The following is a 20915-nucleotide window of genomic DNA, read 5'->3' as shown; positions in this document are numbered from 1 at the left end:
CTGTAAAAAGGTCACTCAACTAGTTGTTGAACTATGCAGTCAGTTCTAGAACCCAGGTCCCCCAAACTGAGTCCAGTGTGAATTTAAGTATACTGTCCTCCCTGTCTACATACATTAATACATACATCTTTCCCTTAAAAGGTATCTATAGGTGTTCAAGAATTATTTGTATTATACTCATTATCTTTAAATTATGTTAGAGGGAAAACAAAGTTAACAATGAAATATTCTGGGTCTAACATTTGAAAAGAACATTCACAGTTTTTTCTTGCTTTAAGCTTCCTCCACCACTTTTGGAAATCAGAGAGAAGATAGGCGCACATGTGTATTCAAGACCAAATTTTAGCACCAAAGTTCTAAAAGATAATTTTACAAGAGAAAAAGCAGTTTTGAATACTCATTAAATCTATATAATTTGTCACCAAAATTTGCATAAATAGTTATCATTCTGCTAAAAGTTTGAGAAAAATCTCAGTCAACATTTCTATAGCTAACTTCAATTGTCTTAATTTAAGGCTTTTAGTTTCTTTGGTGTAGAAATAATTCCTTTATATTCCAATACTCCTGCAGTCTACAATATCATCAGTGGCCAGAGCCATGTGACATGGCTGTTCTTGCTGCACAGGTGGTTCTTCTTCGTGTAGACTTACAACCAAACTGAGCATTCTGTGGGGTAATGGCCATTTGCCACCATATACATTACCCAGCTTTAATGAGGACTTCAGGTCAGTCCCTTGCTTTCTTTATAACTAATTTCACAATCACGTTGCTTTCGAATGACACATTGAGAAGACAGATCATCCCTTCCCAATAAATGACCCTAAATAAAATAATTTTTCCTCTTGTTACCAACTCTGCCACCAAATGACCCCATTTCTATGGAATTATAATTACAGCCTTTCTTAAAAGATGAGCAAATCTCTTTGTGTATTCCCTTCTTCTATGATAATCCCATACACCACTCCAGTCCAGCAAAATCAATGAAAGCTTAAAAATAAGTTCTCTGGTGTTGCTAATTTATGAATTCTACACATGCCTGATTCTGATTTCTTGGATTTTTGTTGTTGTTGTTGAAGGGAGAAATCACTTTTGAAGAGTAGATGATGTTTCTGAATGTCATTCTTCTATACAAAATAACAGCATATGGGAAGAGACCTCAGTGAGTGTGATGATCAAAAAAAAAAAAAAAAAAAAAGAAAGCAACCCTTCTCACAGTTAAAGAAAACAAAAAGGAGAAGATACTTAATGTGGGGGGAAAAGGAGCCACTGGACTCACTCAGGTGTTTCTATCGCCCCCCAAAGGAGACATGTAATGGTTTTACGTGTCCATACTCACACTGAGTTATCCTAGCATACACTAAATGTCACCAGTGACAGTAAGACCTATCTTTCCTCTAGTCCAGTGGTTCTCAACCTTCCTAATGCCGCGACCCTTTAATACAGTTCCCCATGTTGTGGTGACCCCCAATTTCATTGTTACAAATTGAACATAATTTAAGCATAGTGATTAATCACAAAAACAATATGTAATTATATATGTGTTTTCTGATGGTCTTAGACGACCCCTGTGAAAGGGTCACTCGACCCCCAAAAGGGTCGCAACCCACAGGTTGAGAACCGCTGCTCTAGTCAGTTACACAGTATTCATTTGATGCTAGTGTGTACTGGCTTTGTTTTGTTCCATTATCACCTACATTTGCTGAGCACTTGTCACAGAGCAAGCACTGTGCTGGATCCTGGGCCTGATGTGATCAACAGTGCAGTGTCTTGCCTTTCACAGATGACACTAACTCAGGACAGCAGTCTTCATGTGGGCACCTTCCCCAAACTGAAGACAAGAGTGAAGGGATGGCCTGACCTGTACCATGCACACTCATCCCTGCTGCTAGAGAAATAACTCAAAGCCCATGGGGAGAGCTGGGGGGCGGGGGGAGAGACAGCAGTGATTATCAGTTTAAAGGCAGCATGTTATTCCAGGCCATGATTGGAGAGCTGATGGGGCACCTCTCACACCCACCTTCTCCCCTGTCTTAGGCCATGTCTCTAATCTGAACTGACGCACTGGGCAAAGACAGATGAAACCATAGACAAAACCAGCTGTTAGGAATGAGGTCATTTTTTTTTTTTCAAAAATAGTTTCCTTTTATTTCTCTTGGCTTCCCTGGCATCAAAATTCCACAAGGGAGTGAAGTGATTTAGAGCAAGTAGACAAACTTTGGATTCAGGCCTTGGCTCTGCCAGTACTAATCATGTAACTTTGGACTCCCTGGGCCTTAGATTCTTATCTGTAAAATTAACCAGTTGTCTATGTGCTCTTTGAAGTTCTTTCTAGACCTAAAGTTCTTTGAAGCCATTCGAGTTAACAGATTTAGCAAATAAAAACAAAGGATGGCCAGGAAAATTTTAATTTTAGATAAATGATACATAATTTTTTTTTAGAACAACTATATTCCATGTCCTGTACCCTAATTTCATGATTTCTCTTCCTATCCGGGATGAAAGCAAAAAATTCCAGCAAACAGGAAATGCCTGTTCATGAGGGAAAGGTTGTCCAAATCGATAATAATAAAAACGTAATATGCTAATTATACCGGATGTCCTTCTGGATATCCTTCCTTCTGGACAAAGCCGCAGCGGGCGGGGGCCGAGGCAGAGGCCCTTGCACGAATTTCGTGCATCGGGCCTCTAGTTGTTAATATTCTTAAGCATATTTATATTGAGAGACATAGGTTCCACTGTGGGGCTTGACCTCCCTATTCTGATTAGACAGAGTGATTGTCACTCTGTTCCACCTGATTGGACTTTTGAAAATATATGCTCAGTGGTACAGGTAGGCCTCAGGGTCTCTCTCCTCCCAATGGCTACTTAAAGACAAGATTTCTGGGCACCACAGGAAGGCAAACTGGACAGTTTGAGCTGAAGACAAAAGGAAGAACAATGGAGTGGAGGTGGAAAGAATCTGAGGCTTACCATCAAATAATCATGAACAGATGAGTTTTTAGTGTAACACAAACTCATACTGGGAACAGAAAATGAAACTGTCAACAGAGATTAAGTCCTGGGAGGGAGAAGGGAAGGCCCAGGAAGGCTGAACCTGTAACCAAAGAGACACACAAAGGCCTGGAAAAGACCTTGCATGTCATGGGTCCATTTTCTTTATCTATTGATTTTACTCTCTGCTTGATAGGAAATATGATCAGTTATTTCCACCCAAAACTCATGGATGGGCTCATGCACAGAAACAAGAGAATCTGATTCCCCCAAAAGAGAGGGGAAAAAGGTACTAAAAGAACAGCAACACCAAAAAAATAAAATTAAAATAAAAAAGACAGACAAAACTGTCAAGTTTCTCTGTTTTGGGCTGGAATTATAGCAACTCTATGTATCAATGATGGCTATTTCATAGCAGTCAGAACTTTTGATGGACCATTTTGTTTCTTCCTTTTTAAAAATCAATTAATGTGGGGAAATTGGTGATCTATTCTTTCATTAAAGTCAGTTTATTTTATTCTTTTGAATATTTTTAAAATATTTAAAATTCTTTTGAACATTTAGAATATGGGGGAGAGGGGGTGGAGATTAACAAGAATGGATTCTTGGGCACTACTGTTATATTAAGAATTTACCATGAGCCTGATGCTGTAGACCATGCTTTCACCAACTTCTCAACTAATCCTTACTCTGTAAGGTAGGTGTCATCCAAGATGCCTACCTTTCTTATAGGAGAAGAAAATGATATCTGAGGGTCAGGGTAAGTAGCTTGGTGAGGGTTGGATAGTAACTAGCAAATGGACAATCTGAGATTCCATATTATCTCACTTCAAGCTTAACACTTACTTTTAAAAATGTCTTCACCATTCTCGTTTTCTCTTAAGGCAAAGAAGCCAACCTGCTAATGCAAAATCTGAACAAGTTGCAAACACCGGAAGAAAAGCTTGATTTTTTATTCAAGAAGTACGCTGAATTGGTAAGATCTTTGATTAACGCTTTTTGTCAGAAAGATTCAGGCTCAGTTAGAGCTGAGAAAAGGAGGCTGTTAATTTTTTAGGTACATCATTACAACCATGACTGGTTAGCTCAGATAAGCCAAAGATGGAATTTATAAAAGCAAAAAATTTTATAGGAAAAAGAAACAAAAAATCCAAGGAATAATAGCTGAGTGGGGAAAGAAGATAGTGCTGGAATCTACTCCACCTTTGAGTACATGTGTAATTTGGGGGATGGAACAGAAATTATAGATAATTGAAAATTCTGGATATTTTAAAGTTCTTTTTAGCTTTGCAATAAAACAAAGGCAAACTTTCATTCCATTCTGTGCTCAGGTTTTTGGAGGGGTTTTCCTCAGGAAGAGGGTTGAGTTAATCCCACCCCCTCAGTTTGTGACACATTCTCATTTAGTCTTGATGACTTTTAGTTAGGTAGTCAGTTAGCTGATTAGTTATTCATTCATTTATTCTCTTTGATCTACATTCTCCTCCCCTTCCCCCGCATGGCATAGTGTTTGATGTAAACTACATTGTGCCCAGTTCTAGGTCCTCCCCATTCAGTCTCCCTCGCAAAAAATCAGGGCTACTGGAGGAAGGGCAGCCCCTCCCAGACCTCAGAGAAGCCATGATGTGTCTTGTATCCTCACCAGTACTCCTGCAATGGGCAGGGCGGAACAGGGGAAGCCTTCAGTGAAGCCAGCCTGTCTGGTTTCAATGAACCCTGCCCAAACTTGCTGAAGGAGTGACATCAGCAGCCTGTGTACTACACTGGGGTGTGTGAAGCCCATAGCTGAGAGGTGGCACCCTCTCAAGTGAAGCAAGGCAATGTGCTTCTCTCTCATTTCTGCTTGTTTTCTTTAAAAAATATTAACTTACTTATTTCTGTTAGGGAAGTGGTGACAGAATGAAACTTATGTCCACTCACACAGCAGAACAACTCCTCCAGGCAGCAGGCTGCCCTGCCCCCAAGGGCAGATTCACTGGGCAGCCAAAGCAGCTATGAGTCAGGGCCTCTCACTTGCACGGGCCCCTCTGAGGCCCTGGACATACTCCTCTTTTCTTAATTATGTATTTTTGGGTTTTGGTTTTAAAAAGAGGAACTCCAGAACTGAATGAGCTTCAGGCCCACAAACCCCTTAGGTACCTGATGGCGTAGAATTTGAGGGACTTGTTTTCTTTCTTTTTCACTTTAATTTTAGTCCTGGAATCCCAGTTTGCTCTGTCCTTTCTTTCGTTTATCTGTGCATCCTGTTATGCTAAATTATCTATGCAGTAGACTCACAGAACTTCTGAAATCCTGAGAGACTAGCTTATTCCTAACTCAGCCAACAATGCTTTTTAATTATTTGTCATTATATAACCCATATCATTATGATATAAGAAAAATGCTGAATACACAATTCAAGTAAAAATATCTCTAATCCCATATTTAAAAACACAAACTTTGATTTATACATCTTCCTTTCCAGTTTTGCTATATATGCAGAGGTACCTTTTATTATAATTACCATCACGAGGTACATATACAGTTGACCCTAGAACAACATGAATGTTAGGGCACCAACCCCCTGCATAATAAAATATCTGAATATAACTTTAGACTCCCCAAAAACTTAACTGCTAATAGCCTACTGTTGACTAGAGCCTTACTGATAACAGTCAATTAGCACACATTTTTGTATGTTATATGTATTATATACTGTATTCTTACAATAATATAAGTTAAAGAAAATAAAACATTATTTAAAAAAACATAAGGGCAAGAAAAATACAATTCCCTGGCCTGGTAACTCAGTTGGTTAGAGCATCATGCTGATACATCAAGGTTTCGGATTCACCCCCCAGTCAGGGCACATACAAGAAGTAATCAATGAATGCATAAATAAGTGAAATAACAAATCTGTGTTTCTCTCTCACTCTCTTTGGAATCTGGTATTTTGGCTCATATGGCATATATTTTCCCATATAGTTTATAGTCTTCATAATTATATTTTGTAAAAGCATTGTCATTTTCCACAAAGTGGACATATCTACTGGTTCTTTCATTTTGGGAAACTTAAGATTCCTTCCAGTGTTTGCTGCAGTGAACATTATCACACATTCGATTTGTTCCTGCTCTCTCTTTTTCATACTAGGAAAAAGTTCCAGAATTGGGATCACTAAATCAAACAGTATGAATACCTTTTGTTTTTGTGTGTTTATGGCCATATTGCTTTCCATAAGAATGGTATAAATTTATGAAGTAGCTATCAGTGTATCAATTTTATTGCAACTTATTTAACATTGGCTGTTAACCATCTATGAACAATTTCAATACCACAAAATAAGTTGTGACAAAAATATTTTTCCAAGAAATATGGCTTCCATTCTCATCTGTCCATCCTGTTCTTTTCAATATTTTCCGCATCATTTTTCCTTTGCCCCTTCAAGGTAGCTATTCATAACAATGCCATGTTTAGTTTCTAGCGCCATGCTCCATACTTGACTGGACTGTGTGGCATTCCAGACTCACACAGAAAGCCATTCATGGTACTGCAGCCCCACAGCAGTTCACTGAAGAAGAATTACTTCTCCACTCTGCCCAATATTTTCTTCATAAGCCAGGGCTGCTCACCTTGGTCTTAGGGAACTCCCAGCATCTGCTCGCCATCTAGTCAAGCAGCCATCCCCACAGAGGTTACTCTTCCAGAGAGCCTCCTCAATTCAAGCCTTACTTACTATACCTTGACATTTGTATCATGTCTAATAAACATTAAAACCCCAAAGAGCATTCTAGAAAACATAGGAGAAAATTGACCCCAAAAAAACCATTAACTTTACTTTTCAGAAAGAAAAAATTATGAGAAATTTTAATCTTTTACTTGGAGACTAAAACCTATTTTCCTGCTCACTGATTTGAATATTAATACAGAAAGTGTCTGAAATATAAGTGTTAGCATAGAATAAATCATCAAATTCAAAGCTGTGAACCAAAGTGCCACTCCAGCTCACTCATCCTTACAGATTTGGAGTTTTGTAATAGTATCTACTATGGTATTCATTTTTAAATAAGGATAAGTTCATTAATAAATAAGAACACCTCATGACTAAATTAAGAAATGAGCTAGAGAAGTATTTTTTGCAAATTTCCTCAATATTAATGTAGTTACAACAACTTCGCTAATACTATTGTGATTTAGTTCTTGGCACCAACTTTACTTTTTTAATTTAATAACACAAAATAGAGAACAAGAGAACTTTCAGATAAAAATCCTATATGCCTGTTACAAGTGTGTCTAAGTGCATTGTTAAACCACAAAGCCAGCATCGGACTCAGTTGCAATATGTTTGTTTTCATCAATCAAGTCACTTCATATGCATTCACATAAATCTGAACTAATTATACAAAGTAAGCCACACTCTAAAATAAAAAAAATATTAGAGAGTTTAGGGTTTTTATTTAAAGCAAAGCAAGACTGACCTAGCTAAATTTCAGATGTGTATGATCTTGTGTAAACTAGAACACAAATGATCTCTTCCAACTTATGAAACACATGTACGGTATCCTCCTTCTGACACTCAGATCAATCACATAGGGCAGGTTCCCCCAGAGGGGGCCGTTTCGCCCACCATTTGACAATAGGAAATATCTGTCTGGAGGTACTTTGGATGTCATAACTGGGGGTTGGGGGTGTGCTACCAGCATCTGGTGGGTAGGGGGCAGGAATGCTGCTAAACAGTGCACAGGACAGCCCCCAAAACAAAATATGATCTGGCCCCAAAGATCAATAGTGCTAAGGCTGAGAAATGCTGATATATGGTTTAATATTCAAAGGGTAAAGTCTAAAGCATAAAGGCAATAACAACAACAATATATAAATTTCAAGAAAGGACAATAGATCATTTCCAGGCTAAACACAAGTATGAGAAGTTTCACCCCTATCTAATAAACATATGCAAAGTGAAAGGACCTCATACATCCTATGAACAGGAGATGAGCATGAAAAATATATAATAAGCCCTGGCTGGTTTGGCTCAGTGGATAGAGCGTTGGCCTGTGGACTGGAGGGTCCCAGGTTCAATTCCGGTCAAGGGCATGTACCTTGGTTGTGGGCGCATCCCCAGTGGGGGGTGTGCAGGAGGCAGCTGATCGATGTTTTTCTCTCATCGGTGTTTCTGATTCTCTCTCTCTCTCCCTTCCTCTCTGTAAAAAATCAATAAAATATCTTTAAAAAAAAAATACATATATATATATATATATATATATATATATATATATAATAAAATACAACTGATTTTTCCAATTGAAATTCAAGAAGAATATCAATATGTATAGTAATATAGGCCTAGTTTTTTCTGGTGTTAATTCTCACTAATAATTAAATATTTCCCATAAGTATGAAGATAAAATATCATGTGTGACTATCCCCACCTAAATGTGGCAAGGCTGTATCATGATCATTTCAGTGTGGTAAAGCAATCTGTGAACTGAAGAAAGTGTGACAGTTGGTTCATCTAGTTCAGAAAGAACAAATGCTTCTTCAAGTTAGGGTAACTGAGGTACACATCAGGACTCATGTCGCGTGTGTATCCATTGGCCTTGGGCTCTGTGAGGCACCAGGAACACCTAGGATCCTAAAGCATAGAGGGCCTTCCCAGAGCTTTCCCTCTTCCTTAGGCAGCAAGGTCATTATTACGACAAGTACGTACCTGGCTTAACCAGCGTGATTCAGGTGATCAGACTGAGTCCAGCAGAGGACATGGCTCTGGACAAAGGACTGCACTGGCTTGTGGTCACGCTGAATGTCAATCTGAGATTCACTCTCCTAGAGTGTGCTAATCTCTGAGGGCTGCTGAAGGTTGATAATCAAACTGCCCCAACCCAATTAGAATTTCATAAAAATGTTGCCAAATTTGCCCTGGCCAGTTGGCTTAGTCAGTTGGAGCATCATCCCATACACCAAAAGGTTGTGGGTTTGATTCCGGTCAGGGCACATACCTAAGTTTTGAGTTCCATCCCTAGTTGGGCGCATAGATGAGGTAACCAATCAATGAGTCTCACTTCGATGTTCTTTATTCTCTCTTTCTCCCGTCCTCTCTCTCTAAACTCAATAAAAAATATATCCTTGGGTGAGGATTTTAAAAATGTTGCCAAGTTTATCAAATAAAAATACAGAATAGCCAGTTAACTTTTCATTTCAGGTAAACAAACAACAAATTTATTTAGTAAAAGTATGTCCCATGCAATACTGTGGATATATCTTTACTAAAAAAATTATTCCTTATTTATTTGAAATTCATTTTTAACTGGTCCCACATTTTATTGAGCATCCTGAGCTGGAAGGTCCAGGGTGCACTGGCTCCACTTTCCACGCCGTCCCTGATGCTTAGGTATGGCTGCTGGAGACGGGGAGGGAGGCCCCACTGTGCTCAGCAGAAACAACGGTCATGACTTATTCAGCATAAGCACAAGGGGTATGTGGATGGGCAGAGAGCAGGGCACGTTACAGATACTAGTCATCATGCTAAGTTGTGTGGTGGCTATTTGTGAAACTTTGGTGGCAAATCGTCAATGCTTAGATAGTCAATGGGTGCCTTCTCTTCTCCCCCTTTATCACAACCCACAAACTTCATCTTCTTTTTACCAGGAGGCTACTTTTTTTCTTTCCTACTCTTTAAAATAGTTTCTATAAGCTTATTTTGAGAAAGTACTGACAAGTAAAGGTAAACCAAGCAGACACACCATTGACCACTGCCCCAATGCTAGGCATTAATTAGTATGACTTCTGGCAGTTTACAGATTCTGAAACATGCCTTTCCAATATTGACTGGCATCATTAGAGAGACTCAAGAAAGAAAACACTAGACCAGTGGTCGGCAAACTCATTAGTCAACAGAGCCAAATATCAATAGTACAACGATTGAAATTTCTTTTGAGAGCCAAATTTTTTAAACTTAAACTATATAGGTAGGTACATTGTTATTAACTTAATTAGGGTACTCCTAAGGCTTAGGAAGAGCCACACTCAAGGGGCCAAAGAGCCGCATGTGGCTCGCGAGCCGCAGTTTGCCGACCACGGCACTAGACTATGAAAAAGAAGACAAAAGTAAGAAGAGGTCAATAATAATAAGGAAAAACTTGTGAATGTTAAGCTGTGAAAACAGTATCCACAAATACTACAAAGGTAACATTGGTGAGGATCATTTGATTCCAGAGGGACGGTGTTAATAACAAAGAAAATATTTCCAAACAACCACAGAGTGATCTTTAGGCATCTCCTCTTTTGCTCCTTTTTTATCAACTCAAAAGAGAGTCTTGCCATTTCCTTTTGCATCCCCACGCCCCTGTCTAGCTGGATGAACATCGCACTGAGCAGAAGACTTTAAAGCTCCTACAAAAGAAACAGGCACAAATCCAAAAGGAAAAGGACCAGTTACAAAGTGAACACAGCAGAGCTATCCTCGCTCGGAGCAAACTGGAGAGTCTGTGTCGGGAGCTGCAGAGACACAACAAGACACTGAAGGTATGTGTCACCAAGGCCCTGCTAACACCTTCTTCCTGCTGCAGAGACACAGGCCTCTGCTACTCATGGCAAGAGCTTGAGTTTCAGAATCAGAGAGACTTGGGTTCAGATACTAGCCCAGCCACTTGCTCACTGTGACCTTCAATAAATTATTTAACCTCCCCACACCTGTTTCCTCATCCATAACAAGGGGGTTGTAGGAACTTCACTGTGTGGTTGGGGAAAAATTAAATGAGGGCACATATGTACGGTGTCCATATAGTGCCTGACACAGAACAGGCCCTTAGTAAAATGCATGCCATTCCCCTTGCCTTTTTCTTATGTTGAGCTTGTTTAGTTGTTTCTTAGGTAGGACTTCATTCTACTCTTTAAAATACAAACTTGTAAAAATGCAACATTTTTATGTGATAATGAAATCTGCATGACATGAATTGACACAAAGCTAATTGACACGGTAAAGCAAAATTGAGAGCCAAAATGTCAATAGTCATCTGAAAACAGAAGTTACTTGAGAAAACACTGAAGCTCTTCAGACTTAATTATTCAATCTCAAAATAATAGACTGACCACTTCATTCAGCCTGCATGGGTTTCATTAATTACAGCGTAAGCCTCTAGCAGTGTGCTTAATGTGATTACACACAGACACTAGCCCCATTCAATGAAGCAAGATGCAGGGCTCTCCAAGATAATACTGCATGTGTCCACAATCCCCTTTCCAGCAGAAGATCCTAAAACTCCTGACGAACAAGTATTAATTAGACGCCAATATTCCTGGGAGAGAGTTATTATTAGATGTGTTTAAAAGGAAATACTTAAAGAAACAGAGAGATTAAGATCACTGATGAGTTTGTACAATGAAGTTAGAAAAAAAAATAGAAGAGGATAATGTCTCCTCGTATTCGAAAATTGCTTTTTGATATCTGGGAAATGGGAAGCCAGTGTGATGAATTCTAACACCCAAATCATGAGTTGTAGGAGATGAGCTTCTGGCATCTCTTCAATCACTGATCTCAGGACACTCAAAACTGAGATTAGATGGGGGCTTGGGGAGGGGAGCATCATCGACAACTCAAGATATGTGCTCCAGGAATAGCGCTCTGTGTTTACACAAATCTCCTGACCTTCACTAGTGCTCTATAGAAAGGAGAGAAATTAACCAGATGTAGTAGAAAGATTTAGCAACAAAGAGATTTAAAAGTGGAATAATGTGCCAAGGTCTGTTTGGGTGACATTCAAAGACGGAATGATGGAAGTGGCAATGGCAGGGGACCCTGTGGGAATACTCACACACCCTCAATAATGGCTTCCAGTTACAGACAATGAAATTTAGTATCATTATTATGATAGAAACTTGGGAAGATATAGGAAGAGAATGCATAGCTCTTTCCACCACCATAACATTTAGCGCTTACTGGTACTTATTAAAATTGATTCTTCAGTGAGTCAAAACCCCCACAAAAACCTCACAATTCAACTTAATTTAGAAAAAGACCAGTGAAAGTCTGAAATATGGGCTCATTTCAACAAAATACTACATATATTCAAAGCAATAAATCTGAGCCTCAAATTATACTGAAAAAGAACTGCCCTATAAAGAATAGCTAAGTGTCTTAGGCAACATTATTTTAGTAAAGGAATAATGATTTGTTATAATAGAATTCCACAAAATTTTAATGTGGAAAGGACTATAGGAATCATCTAGTTCAAGCTACTCGTATGTCTATATCTAAATGAACAATTCATTGATTCATTAAATAAACACTTACTGAACACCTATGCCAGGCATAGCACCAATTCTAAGGTGGATAATGATGCTTGCAGAGTTTATTTCCCTAAGTATTCAGACTGTGACCCTCAATCTTCTTTGCCTTAATTTTCACTTTGATTAACGTGCTTGATAAAGAAAATTTTATCTCAGACACCATTCAAATGATTGCATTTTCTTTATCAATTGATTCAAAATTTATAAGATCATTTTAGATTTATTTTTCTCTTATTAAAAAACAATTCAGCCCTAACTGGTTTGGCTCAGTGGATAGAGTGTCGGCCTGCGGACTGAAGGGTCCCAGGTTCGATTCCGGTCAAGGGCATGTACCTTGGTTGCGGGCGCATCCCCAGTGGGGGGTGTGCAGGAGGCAGCTGATCGATGTTTCTCTCTCATCGATGTTTCTAACTCTCTATCCCTCTCCCTTCCTCTCTGTAAAAAATCAATAAAATATATTTTTTTTAAAAAACAATTCAATGTAAAAAACAAGATGCCATTTTGTGGCCAGGAATGAGTGCTATGATGGTTTGATGTGTGTTTAATGCCCTCACAATACCCATACCTTCTTTCTGTATCCAGTTGCCAATGAAAAACTTGTACTTACTGAGTAGCATGGGGTGCTTCTTCCATTGACTTTTTCATTCATGGATGGAATTGTTATAAATGCAAATGTCATTCAGATCATGGTCTGTAAGGCTATGACTAGGAACTTGTTGATTTCTAAGCTAATTAGGAGCAATGAGGAAACAACCACTACCATATGTATATTCCATTTTTCTTAACAAATGGCCATAATCATTTTTAGTGAAATATGTAGAGTAACTGTAGGTTAGCGTACAAAATTCAGGGAAATAAGATCTCTGATAGTTAATTTCTTCAGGTTAGGAAGTGCGGCTATCTTCTACAATATCTCTAAGATATTGTCACTCAACAAATGTTTATACCATGAATAAATTAGGATTCTGATATTAGGAATCATGTTAAAGCTAGAGACTTTGTTAAAATTGTAAAGGAAAGAGGACACCTGATGATAAATTAAAATATTTCCAGAGCATATACTTTCAGCATCAATTTTTATTTTGATCACATTATTCTACTATCATAATAAAGATTTGCACAATTACTTCTGTTTAAATTATCGGTTCAGTTTTTAAAAAATCTTGTTACATAATGTGATCAGAGTAGGCAACTAAATACAGTATAATTTTACTTGCTAACAATGAAGCAAGCTTTCATAATAACAATTAATCTGAACTGCAAGGAATCCTACAAAGTCTATATCACTTGTCAGCAGTGTATCTTTGGTATGATGGAGCAAGATTAAACCCTTTTATTCTAAAAGAATGAGAGGAATAATCACAAAGCAAACAATTTTAAATATAGATATGGGGGAAAAAGGGGTACATTGTTAGTAGTTAGCAATGAAAGGCGGGTTTTGATTTTTAAGAGCAAAGAGAACAGAAATAACATAAAAGTTAATTTCCAATTTGTGAATGTTAACAAAGCGGAAGAGGGGAAATTAGATGTTTCATTTTAGAGTTAAAGTATATTTGAAAATTAATATTGCTTTCAGTTTCAAAATTTACAATGAACAACTGAATGTTTCAATTACCCTACATGACACGTGGGATGATTGTTCTTCAGAAATAAAATAGCCAACGTATTTTTTAAGATTTCCTTTTACATTTTTGATTGCTGTAATTGATCTCTAGCTATCTTAGTTTCCTTTTCAAGCTTTCTGATGAAACCTTTTTCTTACCAAGGAAAAGTATACATTGTGTTCACTTTATATTTACAAAACTTGGGTCATGCAAGTATGTGGTTCACATCCCATAATTTGTATAGAGGAATATAAGATCTATTGTTCTTTCTGTACCAACCAAAGGCACATATATATGATCTGTCTCATCTATCAATAAAACCAAGTGGCCTTTTATTCCCAGGCCACAACCAAGAGATCAAAACCAGGGGACTGCATGCTTGTTAGAAATTGTTGCAGTTCATTCACTCCGCAGGACACCCGTCATCTTTAAAACAAGCCTATTCATCACCAGCTATCAAAGTCAGGGCTCTCATTGCACCTGCTCTCAGTGACCGTGTATTCACAACTGAAACCTTTGCTCATACATTTATTTTGGGGCTGAGCAACATGGCTCTAGAGAACTGAGAAGAACCATCCTGCTTCCCCTGCACATGAATCTCCTTTCATTGACCTTGAACCCTATGACGGAGGGTGCATGTAAACCAGTATAATGGAAGATTTTCATCCACAGGAGGAAACCCTTCAGCGGGCACGGGAGGAGGAAGAGAAGAGAAAGGAGATCACGAATCATTTCCAGAGCACCCTGACAGACATCCAGGCCCAGATTGAGCAGCAGAGCGAGCGGAACATGAAGCTGTGTCAGGAGAACACGGAGCTCGCAGAGAAACTGAAAAGCATCATTGATCAATATGAGCTCAGGGAGGAGGTAAGAACCACATCAAACAACGTAGAAGCACTGGATACAGATCCTGACCTGGGTTGTGAAGGTAGGGAACGTGGTTAATAAGAAAGTTATGACCAGCCTTCTCAGTTGATTAATAGTTAGGATTGGATTTCTTCTACTAGCCAAATAAAAACAGATGGTATTGCGCAATACCTGGCTGAAAGTCATATGGAATTTCTTCAAAACTGGAATCACTGTGAAGCAAAGGCAATAAATAGAAAGTGATAGGCTGTGAGCACAGTTATCCTCAGCCTTTTTAAAATGCCCTCTACAGAGCCAAGAAATGCTGCACACACTCCCTCTTAAGAATCGCCATGTCATTAAGGATCTGTATTCTAAATACCCCACAAACCAATACCAGTATTAATAATGTAATAATTATAACCATCATGGTATTATTGATTCAGACTTTAGTTTTGGTCATGTGCTAAGAACTATACATACAATGTCACTTAATTGTCTCAACAATCTTATGCACTAGATAATAATATATTATCTACATTTTACAGATGGGAAGCAGAGGCTATGAGATTAAATCACCCACAGTCACAAAAGGAGGTTTGCTTTAATAGTTCACTTTAAGGGGACTATGGGGATCTTTAATTATTCCAAAATTATATTTTATTAATTAATATGTTTTTAGGACTCCTAAAGTCCCATCAGGATTTTGATTGATCATATTTCTTTCCTCATTTTAAACTTTCCTCATTTTAACTTAGTCAAAGTGGTTCTGTTGGCAACATGCTAAGGAAACCACTGAGCCAAAGGCACATGGGAGTACCACTTAGGTCAGGGGTCCTCAAACTTTTTAAACAGGGGGCCAGTTCACTGTCCCTCAGACCATTGGAGGGCCGGACTATAGTTTTTAAAAAAACTATGAACAAATTCCTATGCACACTGCACATATCTTATTTTGAAGTAAAAAAACAAAATGGGAACAAATACAATATTTGTATTTGCATGTGGCCTTCGGGCCATAGTTTGAGGACCCCTGACTTAGGTAAATCAAGAAACTCCTCATAATAAGCCAAAATGCCAAGCGACCATTTCATCTTGTCAGGAAGATCAACACTGCTCCAGAGTGGAGGACCAGGTGAAAACAGAAAGGAAGGAGCTAAAAAGAAAATAGCCATACTCTTCAGGAAGATCTCAAATGGAAATGGCCTGGTAGACTGGTTGTCAATTTCTGGGACTGGTTCTAAGTAAGGCCAAAGGATAGAATTCCATATGTCCTCTTGCCAATGGGACCTCCTAATGAGCAAGAAACTCTCCACATTGGGGTAGAGTTGGAAGCCTCTCCTGACCAAGCTAGCAGAGAGGTCAAAAGGTACGGAGGCACACAGTTGCACATTTGCCTATCAACGTAATGGCCCTTGGCCTTGTCTTGCCCACCAGAGCAACAGACTTGAAGTCAGGGGGCTCCTGCCTTAGTCCCTGATCCAGGGCCACATACTGGTACGCCAGAACTTCCTTACAATCCTTGAAGCAAGAACATGGAGGATGTGGAGGAGAGTTCACCATGATAAACTATATTAATGTTGTGCTTAAAATTAGTTTTATATTCATAGAAAGTGCCAAAATACCAAGTGATAGTGCTGTTATGATATACATCACAGTCTGTGCTGCCTGGTCTATTACCAGCATCATATCAATAGTTACCAATTCTAGAAAATTAATGTTGGGGCCTTTTGGAGATATAATTGCTGAATTCTAGCACCTCCACCTTTTGCCACCACATTTGTGAATGCAAAATGCAGGGGACTTCACCAATTTATGGTCTTCTGCAAAGCCATAAGTGATGCTAATGTATTTATTCCCCTCTCTTTAAAAAATCTTAAAACCTGGAGACTGTGTGTTTATATGAATATTACTTTTTATTTTATATTTTTCAGCACCAATAACAAGTCAAGGTTGATATGTGCACTTTGTTTTTTCCTTAGCATCTGGACAAAATATTTAAGCACAGAGAACTGCAGCAGAAGCTAGTGGATGCGAAACTGGAGCAGGCGCAAGAGATGATGAAGGAAGCAGAGGAGCGACACAAACGCGAAAAGGAATATGTACTTATCATCTGAGTTAGTGTGCTTGTCTGGTCTGCCTCGGGGTCAGAGGACCCTGAGAAAGTTGTTTTTGAGAATGGTCTCAGAGCCATAGACTGATAAAGAGCCTGAGCTCCCCTGGAGCCTAAATTGGCCAGCCCGGTAGGAGGCACTGTACCTAAACAACTTTCTACATAAAACAGTCATGCATCCATTCAACAAATCTTTCCCCAGTGCCTGTCATATGCCATGCACCATCCTGGGTCCTGGGGTACAGTGAACAAGATGGAGAAGGTCATGACCCTTGGAGACTAGAGTCTAACCGGAAAGAGGAAAGCAATTAACGAGCAAACACACAAGGAAGGGTAATTGCAGATAATAATAAGTGCTACTAGGGAAATAAGGAGGAACTGAGAAGGGGCAGAAGGAGGGGACCTACTTTAGACCAGGTGACCAGGAAGGCCTCCCACAGGGGAGGTGGCTTGAGCTGAGCCCTACCTGATGAGAAGGATGTCTCAAATAGCAATGTCTATAGCAGTGACAAAGGCCCTGATGCTGGAACCAGCTTGGCATCCTCTAGAAATAGGAAAAGGTTAAGGTAGCAAGAACATGTTGACCCCATGGAAGAAAGTTTCAAAATGAAGTTGGAGGGGGAAGCAGGTGCCAAGTTGTATAGCTTTGTAGGCCTGGAAAGTAGTTTGGATTTTATTCTAAAAATAATGAGAAAGGACTGGGTAGCTTTAGCAAAGGAAGTGGCATGATCTGCTTGGCATCTATAAAAGATGAATTTGGCTCCTGGGTGGCAAATAAATGAAAGAGGGACCAGAAAGCAAGAAGACAGTTAGGAGGCTACTGCAGCAATCGGGCTGAGCTATGATGATGGTGTGAATTAGGAAGGGAGGCAGTGGTGAAGGAGAGCTGGACATGCATAAAAGTTACGTTTTCAATGCAAAGCCAGCAGGCAATGCAGTGATCTGAAGGTAATAGTGAGAAAAGGAGTTAAACTTGGCTACTGAGTTTCTGGCTTAAGAAACCAAGTGGTGGCTTTTATTGACATCTCATTAACCCCAAATACTCCAGGACAGCTGTAGGGCCATTCTACAGATGAGAGGCTCAAAGAAGATACGCAATTTTATAATTAAGGTCACACGCTGCTAAGGGACCAAGATGTATAGTACACCAAAGTGTATCTGCCCCCAAGCCCAAGCTCTGTGATAGTACATCACACTCAAGGGCATGTTTCACAGGCAAAAGTTGAAGTGTGTGTCTATTGCTGGGGAGAGAGAGATTTAAGACATAGTCAATGGGCCAGTCATTGGAATTTGGCCATTTAATAATTGATCACGAGCTTTGCCTTTACTGAAAATCAGATCAGAATCACTTCAATTTGTTAGAATAGTAATTTAAAAATAACTTTGGTTTTCAAATGTAGCAACAAAAGGACAAATTTTCGAGTACATAACCTAGTGGTCACTAAATAATTTCAAATCAGAAGTCCATGTGCTCTTTAAAAAAAGATTAATTTATTAATCCATCTATAATAACCTAGCTCTCAAAGAAAGAAATACATTTAAGAAAACAGATACTCTACCGTTGTCATAATTACTCCAGTAGGTAAAATATGCTTCCTAGAAGATCAGTACCTGTGGTCTATAATATATGAGACATGACAGAGGGACATCTAGGTAAAGGTTCAGTGAAGGAGACTGGGGGGCAGACGTGGGGTGACTGGCCCAGCCTTAGCAAGAAACTCCCAGGCTATCTATTTTCCTATCCCAGGTTAGTAAAACATAGCAGGTTTTGAGTCAAAGAAAAGTAGCCTGCCTCAGTTCTTCAAAGCTGGCTGGCCACTGACCCTGTTTCTAGCTCTGATACTTTTCTCTGAAAGTAATAAAATCATTTCAAAGCTGGGAGGTTCCTTCACTCCAGGTAGAAATGGCAGCCACCTGCCTCCCCTCTGCCAGGGACCACCCAGAACAACAGGGCTCCTTAACCCACTTAGAAAGCAGGGGCCATGTACACGGCCACCATGCTGCTCAGATGGCCAGAGGGGTCTTCCACCTCACAGCTGCCCCAGAGCACTCAAATTACTTCACTTCTATAATAATCCATCTTCACCGCACACTGGGAGGTATAGGGGAATATATAAAACCCATCTTACAAATGGAGAGATCGAGCCATGAGAAAAAAAGACAAACTAAGAAAAAAGATATCTTCAGGGTTTAAAAAATGGTTTCATTTGTTTGTTGTTGTTGTTCTGATTACAAATGTAATACATGGACCTCATGGACACCTTTATACAATAGAGACAAATACAAAGAAGAAAATTTAAATCAGCCTTTCTTCAAAGACATGAGAATCTTCTTAACTGACAGCCACCTGCCTAACTAACCAGATTAACTCATGATGTTCACCATCCTCTCTGTAAACACACTGCTGACAGATGCCCACAACATGTTGAGTCCTGTGGCTAGTAAGCTGATCTGGATTGTCTACACATGGTTGCCCCCAATAAGTAAGATGGAATTGACCAAGAATCAGCTCTTTGTTCCCAAACCTTTTCTGTCCAGTTATCCTTGTGTTTCTATTCTGTAAATCAACAGAATCACACATTAACTGAAGAAATAGGAGTATGAAAAGAAAGTTGTTTCTATGAAAATTATGAATAATGCTTCTTTGAAAGACTAGATATAAGCAAACAGCAAGAAACACCTGTCAAATCAGATGTTAGTAGCTATAAAAGACAGGGAGAATGTTGTAAATCTCTACAGAATAAAAAAAAATCAAGCTGGTTCACAAGTATCTGTCAGTCTAGCACTCCAGCACCTTTGTTTAAAAAAGAAAAAATTCTAAATCTTATATGGCACATCATGGATATCATTTTTGTAAAACAAAATAAACCTTGCTAGGTTCCATCATGAAGGCCCATACCCCCAAAAAAAGACCAGAGCCCTACATCAAAATGGATAAGTGAACATATCTCTTAAGTCAAAAATAACATGTTTGTGTCATTTTTATGCCTAAAACAAGTTCTTCAATTTAACCCCACAGCTCAGAGTTCTGATCCAGTTTCCTATGAGAGCCTTGATTTTATTTGAAAGGCTACCTTATGGAAGAGGGACCTTATTTTGTAAACTTATACAGGACTTATTTTCTAAACCTAACACAGGATTTGGGGCAATAGGTCAATTTCTAACCCAGTGTTTTTCAAAATGTAATCTATGGACCACCAACATCCAAACCACTTTGGGTATTTGCTCTAAGTATGGATTCCAATCACACATCCTAAACTTCCTTACTCATGTTCTCTGAGAGGAATCAGAATTTAGACATGCCCCCTAAGTGATTCTAATACTTGTTCTGGTGGAGAACACTGGTTAGTTAGGAGACAAACTTTGGGTTTAATATAAAGAAACAGTTGTTCACAAAAGTGCCCCAGGTGGGGATGTTCTGGAGATGTTCAAGCAGAGGACAAATAATGGGTGGGCAGGATTGCTAGAGAAGGCTCCAGAATTTGGTGGGAGGTCAAATTTTGTGTAATTCATGCTTGACTTGAAAATGATTTCCCCTTTTCTCCCCAAATAAAACCACTACTTTTTAGTTGAGAATCCAACCATTGAGACTAGTTGTTTTCTTATATTTCTTAGAGTCTCTACAAAGTTCTCCCAAAATTACTTGAGTGGGTGAATTAGCAAGTTATTATGTCTTATACTCATATTACAACCAAATGATAATTTAAAAGACAATCTGACCGTTTTTTCCTGCATTCTCTCTTCTCACAGTTGCTGAACCAGGCAGCAGAGTGGAAACTTCAAGCCAAAGTGCTGAAGGAACAAGAGACAGTCCTGCAGGCTCAGGTGAAGTGAGGGGAAACATGCATGGGGTGTGCTCTCCTTCTGTCCCCAAGTCAGAGGCTGTGAACCAAAGGTGGTCTGCAGAGGGCTCACTTGTGGCAGGGAGAGGGGGGCAGGAGTTGAAAATAAAGAATAACTTCATGTCTATTAAGAAAAACAAAAGCTCTGCACCAACAGCATCCATGCAAAAAAGGGCACCAAAATAGTCAATGAGAATAAGCTGGTGTCCAGGTTCCCACCTACCTGTTCATACATATGTCCTCTCTCTCTCTCTCCCCAC

The 20915-nt window shown here is 39.1% G+C and overlaps 1 protein-coding gene across 1 annotated transcript in view; it reads left to right on the top strand.

The window, feature by feature from the left end:
• TXLNB (taxilin beta) overlaps positions 1 to 20915 on the top strand; it is a 44105-nt gene that overhangs the window by 7879 nt on the left and 15311 nt on the right. The window contains exons 3-7 of the mRNA XM_070417797.1: positions 3876 to 3967; positions 10319 to 10489; positions 14530 to 14724; positions 16683 to 16802; positions 20564 to 20638. Coding sequence (XP_070273898.1) covers positions 3876 to 3967; positions 10319 to 10489; positions 14530 to 14724; positions 16683 to 16802; positions 20564 to 20638 — 653 coding nt within the window. The remainder of the gene's footprint in view (positions 1 to 3875; positions 3968 to 10318; positions 10490 to 14529; positions 14725 to 16682; positions 16803 to 20563; positions 20639 to 20915) is intronic.

This window comes from Myotis yumanensis, unplaced genomic scaffold, assembly GCF_028538775.1.
Source record: "Myotis yumanensis isolate MYYU_CA2020_CCGP unplaced genomic scaffold, mMyoYum1.0.hap1 SCAF_6, whole genome shotgun sequence".
Classification (NCBI taxonomy): Eukaryota; Metazoa; Chordata; class Mammalia; order Chiroptera; family Vespertilionidae; genus Myotis; species Myotis yumanensis.
The sequence above is the reverse complement of the archived record's forward strand: the minus strand, read 5'-3'. Positions and strand labels throughout refer to the sequence as shown.